The sequence below is a fragment of the Vicia villosa genome, unplaced genomic scaffold (assembly GCF_029867415.1).
Source record: "Vicia villosa cultivar HV-30 ecotype Madison, WI unplaced genomic scaffold, Vvil1.0 ctg.000168F_1_1, whole genome shotgun sequence".
NCBI classification, from domain to species: Eukaryota; Viridiplantae; Streptophyta; class Magnoliopsida; order Fabales; family Fabaceae; genus Vicia; species Vicia villosa.
In genome coordinates, this window is record NW_026705049.1 from 197,186 (window position 1) to 211,632 (window position 14,447).

At 39.4% G+C, this 14,447-nt stretch overlaps 1 protein-coding gene across 1 annotated transcript; it reads left to right on the forward strand.

The window, feature by feature from the left end:
- Positions 1 to 7,790: 7,790 nt before the first annotated feature.
- On the forward strand, positions 7,791 to 9,734 carry LOC131624882 (uncharacterized). The gene is made up of 2 exons (XM_058895804.1): positions 7,791 to 7,967; positions 8,352 to 9,734. Exons 1-2 carry the CDS (start codon positions 7,791 to 7,793, stop codon positions 9,732 to 9,734), a joined length of 1,560 nt encoding a protein of 519 aa, XP_058751787.1.
- Positions 9,735 to 14,447: the final 4,713 nt, after the last annotated feature.

Consider the following 14,447-nt stretch of genomic DNA (forward strand, 5'->3'; position numbering starts at 1 on the left):
CCATGGCCACGTCACTAAGGACTGCGTCCACCTCAAAGACGCAATTGAGACCCTAGTCAGGGAAGGTCGTCTGAAGCAGTACAAGAAAGAAGATACTCCTTGATGATAAGTCCATGAAACAAAAAATTAGAGCTCATCAACGTCAGTTTAAACCAGAACCCAACCCTCAACAGGTTCAAGGGAAAGTCTGAACCCATTACTTTCTACCTCGAAGAGTTTCCCAGCGGATCCCCCAACTTCAGCTTCCCTCTTCTTGTTCGGGCAAAAATGGCGAACTTCGATGTCCTCCACATCCTTGTTGACCAAGGCAGGTCGTTCGACATCATGTACTCCTAGTTGTATAATACTCTTCAACTTGAAGAATCCCACCTGACACCTTACGTAGGATCTGATCTCCAAGTTTCAATGGTACCACCACCAAGCCTTGGGGATATATCGAACTGCTCATTACCTTCGAAGAAAAGGAAACGACGAGGCAGGTAGAGACTCGCTTCCTAGTCATAGATTGCCCGTCCCTGTACACCTGCATCTTGGGTAGACCAAATCTGGTCGAAGTGACCGCTGTGCCTTCCACGGTTCACCTTAAGATGAAATACTACACCAGCAGAGGCCGTGTCGTCACCGTGCAAGGTAATATCGAAGCCGCAAGAAGATGCTTGGACGCGGCTATGAAGGGACACCACTCAATCTCTGGGACTTCTAAGGCCGACAAGAAGCTCCGACCAGAAGACAAGCCAACCATTCAAGAGGAGCAGAAGCCACTTCCTCATGTCGGCTCAATCGACCTCGATGCAACTTCACTAAAGACGAGCTAAAGGAAGAGAAGAAACAGGGAGAAGAAGATCGACTAGATGTTGTAGAAGAGAAGCCTTTCCACGCTGTGCGCCCCAATCCAGACGGGGATTTCAAAGTCATTTTCCTGGGAGACAGCCCGTAAAAATGCGTGAAGATCGAAAAAGGCCTCCCCTACTTGGCGAGGAAACTGCTCGAAGCTTGCCTACCACATAATGCTGGCCTATTTGCATGGAGTGCAGCCGAGATGCCCGGACTCGACCATGAGGTCGCCTGCCATTAGTTGACCATAGACCCCGCCCCGAGGGCAGTAGTTCAACGTAAGTGTAGGAAGTCTCCGGAAAAATTGGAGGCTGCTAGAAAAGTTGTAAAACACCTCCTAGAGGAAAATTTTCTTTCAGAGGCCCAGTACACAACCTGACTGTCAAACATTATACTAGTAAAAAAATCTAATGGAAAATGGAGAATGTGCGATGATTATACCGATCTCAATAGGGCTTGTCCCAAAGATGCTTATCATTTACCTAACATTGACAGGCTGGTCGACAACTCGGTCGGCTCTAAACTTTTATCGTTTATGGATGTGTAGTCAGGTTATAATCAGGTACCTATGACGAGGAGAAATAAATAATGCACTGCCTTCATGACCAATTCGAGCAATTATTACTTCAATGCCCTTCGGACTTAAAAACGCCGGGGTCACTTATCAACGAATGTTGAACAAATATTTCTGCGAGGAGATCGGGGGCATGCTCGAATTCTACATGGACGACATGATCGTAAAGTTGCGAGAGGAAGTAGAACATACTCCCCACCTGAGAAAGGTCTTCGACCGAGCGAGGAGGTGCAATATGAAATTTAACCCGAAAAAAATGCACTTTTGGGGTACGAGCAGGCAATTCCTCGATTTCTACTTAACAAAACGAGGAATCGAGGCCAACCCCGACAAGTGTAGTGTCTTCTCCAAATTTCACACTCCGCACACAAAGAAATTCATACTGGCCTTGAACGCAATGCTCACCTCGATGTCTCGCTTCGTGGCAAAATCTGCCCAACACGCACTCCCATTTTTCAAACCTTTGCGTAAGGAAGCAACCTTCGAATGGACTGACGAGTGCGAGCAAGCCCTCCTCCATCTCAAACGAGCTCTTTAAAAACCCCCCGTCCTCTCGCGACTAGAGAACGGGGAAATACTATACATCTATCTAGCCGTGTCACCTAAAGACGTTAATGCGGCTCTCATCCACGAGGTCCCAAACGAACAGAAATCTATATATTTCACGAGCAAGGCTTTGCAAGGCCCCAAGGTTAAATAACAAAAAATAGAAAAAATGGCTTTAGCATTCATCAACGCAACCAAAAGGCTAAGGTACTACTTCCTGGCCCACACAGTCGTAGTGCGAACTGACCAACCTATAAAGCAACTCCTCGGCCGACCGAACATAGACGGAAGAATGCTTAAGTGGTCTCTAGAGCTATCGGAGTTTGACATCCAATACAAAAGCAGAAAATCCCTCAAGGCACAACTCCTCGCCAATTTCATGGCAGAAATGACTGTGATTGACTCCCACACAAGTGGAGCCAACAGGTGGACTATCTTCGTGGACGGGGCTTCCAACTCGATAGGAAGTGGGGCAGGCGTCATTCTTGAGAACGAATAAGGAGTCATAATCGAAGTCTCCCTCACTATGTCCTTCCCGATGTCGAACAACTAGGCCGAATACGAGACCTTCCTAGCAGGACTCTGCCTATCGGAGGACCTAGGCTCCCGAGAAGTGAAAATCTTCACCGACTCCCAACTCGTTGCCTTACAAGTACAAGGAGAATTCCTGGCAAAGAATGATAACCTCATCGAATACTTAGCACTAGTCAAGGAAAAAATGACAAAATTTGACCATGCAGAAGTAAAACACATTCCATGCGAGCACAATACTCGAGATGACGTCTTATCGAAGCTCGCGAGCACAAGAAAGAAAGGGGAAACAAACCTCTAATCCAGGAGACCTTCCCCCGTCTGAGCATCGAGAAACCCGCGACTCTGCTCGATATAAACGCCATAGGAGATGACAACTGCTAGATGACCCTGGTGTACAATTTCTTCACAATAGGAGAGCTACCTCCGAATTAGAAAGAAGTCGTTGCGATGAAGAGGAGAGCCTGCTCCTACGTACTAGTCGAGGACAAACTCTACAAATGAGGATTCTCCATCCCGTTGCTAAAATGTGTCGAGAAAACTCGCGTACCCGACATCCTGCAGGAAACCATGAAGGCATCAACGCCTAACATCTGAGGGGAAGATACATGGCATGAAAGGCCTTTCGGGCAGGATACTATTGGCCCATGATGCAACACGACTCCAAAGAGCATGTCATGAAATGCGACAAGTGCCAGCATCATGCAGACATGCATTTGGCACCACCCCACGTGTAACACCCCATAATTTCTATTATTTAATTTAAAATGGAATTTACATTAATTATTTGGACTAATTGACATTTTAGTGAATTATTGGAGAAATTATGAAAACATAGTAATTGGGTCGGTGTGACAATTAGTAAAAAGGGATGTGTTAATTACTAAGCCTTTTACTAAGTTGAACTCTATTTTCCATAAAATAAGAAAAATTGGAAAAGAAGGAAAATAGAAGCAAAGAAAAGAGGAGAAGAACAAGAGAACGTGAAAGAGCAAGAGGAAGAAGAGAATAGAACTCAAGAGCATTTGGCTAAGGTAATAGGTGACTAATCCATTTAGCCTATATTATCAGTTTAGAGATGATAGGACTGATTATGAATGTTATTTATCTCAATTGAATGTATGTTAGGTTTTGGGGTTTTGGAAGTTATAGAACAATTGAGAGATTTTGGTGAAATTGAATGATTATGGGAATGTATGATGTTAAATAACCCCTAAGTATGTTTGAATGGTGTTAGAATGTGTGAATTGGTGCTGTTTTGATGTTATAATCGTTTTGGTGCGATTGGGTTTGAATTGGAGAAGAGGAAGTGCTGTAAAAAGGGAATTTTCTGCCACTGCAGTCATGTAACCGGTTACATCAGGGTGGTAACCGATTACATGGTCTGTTCGCGAACAAAGAAGTGCTTTTTTGAACAATGTAACCGGTTACATCATTGAGGTAACCAGTTACTGCTGTACGTTTTTGAAAAATAATAATTTCTGCCAACAATGTAACCGGTTACATCATTTAGGTAACCGGTTACCTCTGAAGATTTTTGAAAAATACTTTATTTTCTAAAATTCATATCTTTCAAACCGTGTATTTGTTTTAAGTGCCGTTTTAAGCGTTGTAAAGGTAATTAAATTTTTTATATGATAAACTGATGAGACGGGCAATGGCTGTAACACCCTATATTTTCCATTATTTAGTTTAATTAGAATTTAAATTAATTATTTAGATTATTTGGCATTTTATTGGATTAGTGGAGAATTTATGAAAATAATGGTATTGGGCCAGTGTCGTGTATAGTAAAGGGAAGGTGCTAAGTATTAAGCCTTTTACTAAAGTTGAATGTTATTTTCATAAAATAAGAATCTCAAAAGGAGAAGAAGAGAAACCTAGAGAAGGTAAAAGGGCAAAGGAAGAAGAGAAGAGTATTCAAGAGCAATTGACTAAGGTAAAGGGTGACAATCCTTTTAGCCTATATTATCAATTTAGATATGATAAGACTGATTATGCATGTTGTTTGTTGCAATTGAATATATGTTAGGTTTGAGATTTTAGGGTTTTGGATGCTCTAGAAAATTGAGGGATTTTGGTGAAATTGAATAATGTGAGAATATGATTTGATGTTGAATGACCTATAAATGTGTTAGAATTATGTTAGAGCATGTAAAGTGATACTATTTTAGTATTGTAAACGTTTTGGTGCGATTGGGTTGGAATTGGGAGAAGAGGAATGCCAAAATCGCACTGTTTTTTTTCTGTTTCTGGTGCGGAGCGCCGGGAGAGTGGATCGATTCGCCGGGAGAGTGTGCGCCTACACGTCTCCGTTGGGCGAGCGCAGCGGGCCATTGGGTGGCAAGCTACTGCCACAAAGCACCGGGCGAGTTGGTTGGTGCTGTAACGCCCTAATTTCGATATTTATTTTATTACGTATTTATTGGTGCATTTGGTGCTTAAATTGATATTTTATTATTATTATATTAGTTTTGTTAATTTAACTATAATATAATAATAGGATAATTTAATTAAATTAGACTAGGTGTGTGTGATTAGTAGATGGGGGGTGCGTACTAAGCCCATTAGTAATGTAGTAATTAGTATGTTTTAATAAAAATAATAAACGAATTAAGAGGAAAAAGGGATATTAGTGAACATTAGTAAAGAACGTGAAATTCAGAGAAGAGGCTAGGGCAAGAGGTAGAAGAACTCCACCATTGTTGAGGAAAATCAAGCTTCAATCCAAGGTAAGGGGGGAGAATGGGTTCTTTAAATGGTGACCTAAACATGAGAGGGTAGTGAGGGTTCCTTCCCCTCTTTAGGTTTCATAATTGATAAGTTTGATTTCTCCATTGATGTGTGAATTGACTTGAATTGTATGTTGTTTTTCATGACTAATAATACTGTATGATTTCTGGACGAAATTTTGGTTTGAATTGATGAATTATGATGTGGATTTGGATGTTGGTTGAGTTGCTGTTATGTTCATAGGAGAAACTGAATCTGAATGTATAACTGTCCAATTTGATGAGTAGAAATTGAGTTGTTATAAGGAAAAATTGATGTAGAATAATAGGTTAGTGAATCTAGATGAAAAGTATGAGTTATTAGGTAAAAACATGTTGTTTTGGACCTGAAATCGCAGACTGGAAGTGATGAAAACGAGTGAGGAATGAACTGGTGGGAGTGCAGATCTGGAAATACTGACTTTTCTGTCAGTTTGCATAAGATACGCGTATGGGTTAGGGCCATACGCGTATGAGGGACGAACCCAGGGGCTATACGCGTATGGTACGCAGCCCTGTCCCAACACAGTGCAATCTTCTGGTGGAACGCGTATGGTACGCGTATGGAAGGGAGGCCATACGCGTATGGGAATGTGATACGCGTATAAGAGGAATTTTAGTGCAAATCTGGTTCTGGTGGTACGCGTATGTGACGCATATGGGCAAGGGGGGCATACACGTATGGGCTAGCTGTACGCGTATGGTCAGGCTAGTGTGCAGAATTTCCCATTTTTGTGATTTTTCTTCCGATTCTTGAGTATGATGAGTACCCATCCGAATTCTCTTGACTAGTAAGACTTAAGTAGATATAGGAAGACTATAAAAGTTATAAATTTGGACATAAAACGTTGTAGTAAGATTTATGCTGATTGTTGTGAATGTTGTCTATAAGAAAAATGAAATCATAGTTGCGTGTTGTTGAAAAAGTTGATAGCCTAAATGGCAATGAGTTGAAGGCTGATGCCTTGTGTTGTTGAATTGTGTTGATTGGATGTCCATATTGCATGCATATGTTGTTGAGGGCTTATGCCCTGTTATTGGCCTGGATTGGCATTGTTGAAGGCTTATGCCTTGTTATTGCCTCTAAATTAATGGCAATTGTTGAGGGCTTATGCTCTGTTGGTACCACATGCATGTAGTGTCGATAGTCGCATTGCATTTCTTGTAATTGATTGTTAATGTCATATATCGTTGTTGTTGTGTTGTTGATGGTGTGGGAATCTGTTTGTGAATTGCTGTCTATATGTGGTGTAAATACTACTCCTTAGCATGTGATATTTCACCGTATATTTATTGAATGTAATTCTCAACCCTTTTCTGTTGTTGCATCTGTGCTTCCTTGGAAGTACAGATAACCAGGTACCAGAGTAGTGCTTGGATTTCGAGTGTTACCTGATCGATTCTTAGGAGTCGCTCTGATACGTAACACGGGAGTTTTGGGATGCGTTATGTTTTTGATTTCCTTTCAGTTATTTGTAATTGTTACGTATCTTGATATTTGACATTTTGTTGGACCACATGTTTAGTGGAGATGATTTATTTGTTGAGGCCGAAGTGCCATGAGAACTAATAAGCCGTTTTAATTTCCATTGCGGTATTGAATTTTACTTTAATGAAAACTTATTAAACAAAGCGATGATTTCGATGGATTTTGTTATAAGATGTGACATCTGTTGAATAGTATATTCAAGGCAAATATTTTTGTATCGTATCCACAGAGATTGGGTGATATTACCGCCAGTCTATAGTTACTATCGCTTTAAGTTCAATTTGTCACAAAGTTGGTTTGAGTTGAGTTTCTATTTTTCTATTCAAAAGATAAAGTAAGCAATAAAATAAGACTTGGTCAAAGATAAAAGAGTGACAAGATTGGTTTGGTTTCACTACCCCTATCTTCCATGTGAATTTAACACCAAATGCATAACTTCAATAGTGGTGAAATGCTCTAGTATCCTCCCAACAATGTTTATGTCTAAACAAAGTTGTGAAAGTTAATATATTAATCTTTAGATGATCTCTCACTCTAACTATCAATATACTAATCTTGATTGTTTGATACAAATAGAAAAGTGGCAAATAAATCTATCTCTAGCATTTATTCACTACTTGATAAAATGTTGTAGACCAAGACTTGAAATATATTTCTCAATCATAAATCAAATCTAAATATAAAAGATAAAACAACAACATTCATCCATTTCAATACCAATGAAGTTCATACAAATGTGCTAGAGAAAATACATAGTTAACAAGGATAGCTACTACCTCCAATCTTGTCAAAGTGGGATTTAGCTACTCATCACCATGGTTGACAGCAAAAGATATGGAGAAGAAACTATGAGCATCAATCTCTCACAAAGTTGAAAACTTTTCTCTCCCAAAACCCTAGCCTCAATGTTTGGTTCATAATGAATAGAATATCCTTTCTTCACTTTTTTCTCTCTCTCATTAACCCCTAATTCGTACTGACTTTTCATATTCAAAAGATAAGCCCCTTTCTCATGACAAGTGGCAACAAATTAAAAGAACAAATTATGCATCCCTGTGTTTGTGGCGCAAAGGTGGTTTGCGGGGAAATCACTGAGTTTCCTTTGCCACATCATATGCAATTCAAAACTGAACTTGGTCAGCACTCATCAGTTGGCGGCGCAAAGGTTGTTTGCGGGGCAAACTGGCTTAGCAGCACTTCTTTTGCTATTCGAAGTCTTCATGTAATTCATCTTCATTTCCTATGATCTTCAAACCTTTTCCAAAAACACTACAAAACTAACAAACATGTGAAATAACTATTCAATTAAATCTAAAACTAACACAATTGCAAAATTATTAAATTGTACGAATAAAAGTGTGATTATTGAATAAAAAGTGGTTAAAAGGACCAAAAACATTATATGAAAATTAGTACTATTTGGTCCCTAACAACATCCTACTTGTATTACTCTGATTATTTTTCGTATTTATAATTATATATATTCGTATGGGAAAGTGGGGTGTTACAATTGGTATCAGAGCAGGTCGGTCCGTCCTACCAAGTAGTTGAGTCGCTAACAATCGAGTATTGTTAATCTCGTTATCTAACTGTGTTTCTGTTGCAGTGCTTAGTTGAAATGGCTGGACGAAATGATGTTGCGATTGCTGCTGCTTTGGAGGCTATGGCTCAAGCTCTGAAACAACAACCGAATGCTAGTGAGAATGCTGGATCTCGCAGTTTGGCTACCTTCCAGAGGGAGAACCCGCCGGACTTCAAAGGCAAGCATGACCCCGATGGAGCATTGGAGTGGTTGAAGGAGATTGAGAGGATCTTCCGCATAATGGATTGTACTCAGGCACATAAAGTTTGCTACGGGACGCATATGCTAGCAGTCGAGGCTGATGACTGGTGGCTAGCAACTCTGCAGAGATTAGAAGCTGCAGGTGAAGAGATCACTTGGGCTGTGTTCCGAAGAGAGTTTCTGCGAAAGTATTATCCTGAGAGTGTTCGGGGTAAGAAAGAAATTGAGTTCCTCGAACTGAAACAGGGGAACATGTTAGTGACTGATTATGCTGCGAAGTTCACTGAATTGGCCAAATTTTATCCATATTTTAATGGAGAGGGTGCAGAATTTTCAAAGTGCATCAAGTTTGAGAACAGGTTACGCTCTGAAATCAAGAAGGCTATAGGGTATCAGCAAATCCGCATTTTCCCTAACTTGGTAGACAGCTGCAGAATTTTTGAGGAGGATAATGCTGCTCATTATAAGATTGTCAGTGATAGAAGAGGCAAGCAGAATCAGCAACATGGCAAGCCTTATGACGCTCCAGTTGGCAAGGGCAAACAGAGGGCTGCTCCAGGCCAAATAACAAGTGGTGGAGGTGCTCCTGCTCTGATTGTGTGTTTTAAGTGTGGAAAGGATGGTCACAAGAGTACTTACTGCACTGACGAAGTTAAGAAGTGTTTTCGTTGTGGTAAGACTGGTCATATGATGTCTGAATGTAGACATGAAGAAGTGGTTTGTTTTAATTGCGGCGAAGAAGGACATATTGGAAGTCAATGTCAAAAGACAAAGAAGGCACAAGCTGGTGGTAAGGTGTTCGCATTGGCTGGTACTCAGACAGGCACTGAGGACAGACTCATTAGAGGTACTTGTTTCATCAATAGTATGCCTTTAATTACCATTATCGATACTGGTGCTACACATTGTTTTATTGCTGCTGAATGCGTTGAAAGATTGGGTCTTGTGCTATCTTCGATGAATGGCGAGATGGTAGTTGAGGTTGCAGCTAAAGGATTTGTGACTACATCTCTTGTTTGTTTAAAGTGTCCATTGTCGATCTTCGATAGGGACTTTGCTGTTGATTTAGCGTGTTTGCCGTTAGCCGGGCTAGACGTAATTTTGGGAATGAACTGGTTAGAATATAACTATGCTCACATCAATTGTTATAACAAGATTGTGAGATTTTCAACTGCCGAAGGGGAAGAAGCTGGTTTAGTGTTGTAGCAACCTGCCCTAAAAATATAAATTTTAGAGTCGCCACCTATTCTACCAGGGCGAATAGGAAACTCTACGAAGTTAAGAAATCTAGGTAAGTTATTATATTCAGGTCAAGGGAAGGTGTTAGGCACCCTTAACCCTTTCCTAAGGTTTGCATTTAAGGTTTGTAAGATTATTATGGTAAGGTTTGTGGTTTATGGCTAATGACAGAAAGTGAATAGGGTTAAAAGTGAGATTTAAGCCTAATTGAGATTTTGGGGAAGGGGACTCGCCTTGTTACCAAGTGCCTACGTACCTCCTTATGGAGGATCAGAGTCTACGTAGTTCGGGGCAGGATTGTACGCCTTAGAATTAGTATGAATGTGTGAAGGTATTTTGAATTATCTTATCGCAGTTTTGAAATTCGTAGTTTGTAAGGTATTTTGAATTACCTTATCGCAGTTTTGAAATTCCTAGTTTTGTGAAAGAAATGTGTTTTGACGTGGCGTACAACCCTGATTATTATACGTTCTATTAATCGCGATGATCAATAGGTTTGATCACCATAATTAACAAATTAAATAAGGAATTTCTAATTATTCTAATCGATTGATTCGATTATCACCGTTAGCAAATTGATGTGTTTTAATAGATTATTAGGAGGAAATTATCCACCATTAATCATCGTAATCAATAGGTTTGATTAAAACGAATAACGAATTAATGAGGGATTACTAATCATCGCAACCAATTGAATCGGTTAAAACCCTTAGTAAATAAATTTATTTAAATATATTATTTAACTAATTAAATAATTGATTATTAACCATCGCGACCGATTAATTTGATCGAAACGAATAATAAATAAAATCTTAATATTAATTTTATTATTAATTAATTTTGAAAATCAAATTATATATATACATATATTAAAAATATCTTAAGTTAATTAAATAATTATATAAATAATATATAAAAATAAAAAGATAAACCTGGGCGTGATCCTGTGTAGCATGTCCTTGAGTATCCATGGTGGAGGCGCATCCTGGACCTTCAGATCCTGATCGTTGGGAATCTAATGGCTGGGACTAGAGGGCGCACCATGGGCCAGTGCAGGGTGCGTAGCGCTGGAACTATAAGTGAGGAAATTCAAAGAAAAAGTGTAAAACTCCTGGGTTCGAACCCAGGTCTTTGGGGGTAGCATTGTTTCTTCTCTGCCATTTAAGCTGCGTTAATGAGTTGTTAATTCTCTCACCATCAATTAATATAAATAAAAACACTATTAATTAAAGAAAATCAAACTGGGCCCACTCAGAACCGCGTGTGACTAATGGGAAGCGGAGAGAGAGGTTCTGACTTTTTGACTAGCCAACAGATCTACGCTACGCATGGAGAGAGGATGAGTATTGGCTGACCCACAAATAAGACACAGCCACGCACCATTCTTGTTCATCTTCTTCCTCTGATTTTCCTGCGGATTCCTCTACAGATTTTGCTATGAATTTTGTTACGAAAAAACCTTCGAGAGTTAAAAACCTACAAAACGATGTTAAACAAAAAGACTAAACGCCCAGATCCACTAAATCGATTGCCACGAACTCAATGGTGGTGTTTTCTTGGCTTGAAACGGCCCGGAGAGTGAGATACGAGGAGCATGAACTCTATGCCCTAACAATGGCATATTGTTAACCCTGCATCAAAAATCAACAACACGTGGCAATGGGGCTATGATTTTGCGTGCTCCGATTGATGAATATGATATGGTCACGCCCTAAAAGCTTCAAAGAAATAATTGTGATGCTTGAGATTGCTTGAAACTGGCTGCAACAGGGGTTTCGAATTTGCCCTAGTTCTTTGATTTTTTGGAAGCTTTGGAACCCTATTCTCTTGGCCAATTCTCCTCCAATTTTTTGTCCCCCTGGCTGCGAAAATAGTGTCAATATATATATGAATGATTTAGGTCAAAAACTTGAGAAAAATCCACCCTTTTGATGACATGGAAATATACAACTATTTGATTGAAAATCAAATCTTAATGTTGCTATTTTTTGCCAATCTTCTCCAATCTCTTTGGCCATAAATTAAGTTGAATATTGGATCCACAAAATAAACCAAAAATCAAATCTTCTTATATCTTTACTATTTTATTTAATTTAAATTGAATTTAAGTGATTACATTCAAAAATAAAATAAATAATAATAATAAAAATGGATAAAAAGGCATATAGGTCGTGGATCATGATAGGAATAGGTTTAGAACCAAAGACTTAGGCTCATTAAGCACAAACTTAAAAATCATCACTTTGACTTCCATGCATTTTCTCAAAATCGACCAACTTGTGCAAGCCATAACTCCTTCAATTTTTATCATATGAAAGTGTTCTAGGACTTTTTGGAAACCTCAAGATGTCCTCTACAAGCCACTTTGGAACACATTTTTCATTTGGAGATTTTATCTTGATGATATTGCTCCTGACAAAAAACAGCTTCTTGCGATCTTCTAGAAGGACCTGTAATGTTTTGACCTATATCTCTTATATGGAAGCATTTCTTGACCTTAGGCCCAACATCAAAGTTGTAGAGAATCAAGTTTCCTTGAGAATGAGCTTTGATTGGGGAATTTTTGAGAAAATATGAGAGAGATATGACCAGTCAAAGTTGGGTTGACTTTCTCCTAGAAACCCTAAATTAGCAACATGAACTTTTGATAATTTCTGAGCTCTCCTTGATGAATCATGACCAAACCTTGATCAAATGATGAATGTGACATCGAAATATTGATGTTGACAAAAAATAAGGAGTTTTGACTGTGGTTTGACCATAGTTGACTTTTAGGTCAAATTGGTCGACTGTTGTTCATTTGAGCTGTTGAAGGTCATGTGAGCCATAATATGATGGGCAAATTTTAGGGTATGACAAGTGTCGTCTAAGCAGGTACGAAAGTTGTTGAAAGAAGAAGTAGAGATGTTCTCGTTGATGGCAACATTGTCAATCGAGAATCAGAATATCATCGATGAGCTACCAGTGGTGCGTGAATTTCCTGAAGTTTTTCCTGACAAAATTCTTGACGTGCCGCCAGAAAGAGGAATTGAGTTTACGATTGATCTTGTACTTGGTACCAGACCTGTTTCTATGGCACCGTACAAGATGTCTGCATCTGAATTGACGGAATTAAAGAAGCAACTAGAGGACTTACTTGAGAAGAAGTTTGTCAGACCAAGTGTATCGCCGTGGGGAGCTCCAGTGTTGTTAGTAAAGAAAAAGGATGGAAGCATGAGGCTTTGTATGGATTATAGACAGCTGAAAAAAGTAACAATTAAGAATAAGTACCCGCTACCGAGAATAGATGATTTGATGGATCAGCTGGTGGGTGCGACTGTTTTTAGCAAGATTGATCTGAGGTCGGGTTATCATCAGATTAAAGTTAAAGATGAAGATGTTCAGAAGACAGCATTTAGAACAAGATATGGACATTATGAGTATTCGGTGATGCCCTTTGGTGTTACGAATGCTCCAGGAGTATTCATGGAGTATATGAACCGTATTTTCCGTGAGTATTTAGATCAGTTTGTCGTGGTATTCATAGACAACATCTTGATATATTTTAAATCATAGCAAGAGCATTCAGATCATTTAAGGACGGTATTGCAAGTGTTGAAAGAAAGAAAGTTGTATGTGAAAATGTCCAAGTGTGAATTTTGGTTGAAAGAAGTCAGTTTTCTGGGACATGTCATATCGGGTAGTGGTACTGCTGTAGATCCATCTAAGGTAGATGCTGTGTTACAATGGGAAACTCCAAAGTCGGCTACTGAGATCAGAAGTTTCTTGGGTTTAGCTGGTTACTACAAACGGTTTATTGAAGGATTTTCTAAGTTGGCACTTCCGTTGACCAAGTTGACGTGTAAAGGTAAAGTGTTCGTATGGGATGCACAATGTGAAGAAATTTTTGTAGAATTGAAGAGGAGATTGACGACAGCTCCAGTTTTGACGTTACCAAATCCAGGAGAACCTTTCATGGTTTATTGCGATGCTTCTCTGATGGGTTTAGGTGGTGTGCTTATGCAGAATGGTAAGGTAATTGCTTATGCGTTGAGGCAGCTGAGGATTCATGAAAAGAACTACCCTACACATGATTTGGAACTTGCTGCCATTGTTTTCGTGCTGAAGATTTGGAGACATCATCTCTATGGTTCTAGATTTGAAGTTTATAGTGACCATAAGAGTTTAAAATACCTGTTTGACCAGAAGGAGTTGAATATGAGACAACGAAGATGGTTGGAATTACTGAAGGATTATGATTTTGGGTTGAACTATCATCCCGGTAAAGCAAATGTTGTGGCTGATGCCTTAAGCCGGAAGACCTTGCATATGTCAGCTATGATGGCTAAAGAGTTAGAATTGATCGAACAGTTCCGAGATATGAGCTTGGTTTGTGAAGTGACACCGCAGAGTGTCAGGTTGGGGATGCTTAAAATTGATAATGACTTTCTGAACAGTATCAAGGAAGGTCAGAAATTGGATGTGAAACTGGTAGACATTATAGTTGGTTGTGGTCGCTCCGAGAAGAGTGACTTTAAAATAGACGCGCAAGGAGTGTTGAGATTATAAGACCGAATCTGTATCCCTGATGATGATAATATGAGGAGGATGATTTTAGAAGAGGGTCATCGGAATAACTTGAGTATTCATCCTGGGGCTACTAAAATGTATCGAGACTTGAAGAAGATATTTTGGTGGCCA

Bases quoted from the DNA above. Each gene is read 5' to 3' on its own strand.
- LOC131624882 (XM_058895804.1), top strand. From the start codon at position 7,791: ATGCATCCCTGTGTTTGTGGCGCAAAGGTGGTTTGCGGGGAAATCACT. The intron at 7,968-8,351 runs GTAATTCATCTT...TTTCTGTTGCAG, and splicing joins TTGCTATTCGAAGTCTTCAT to TGCTTAGTTGAAATGGCTGG.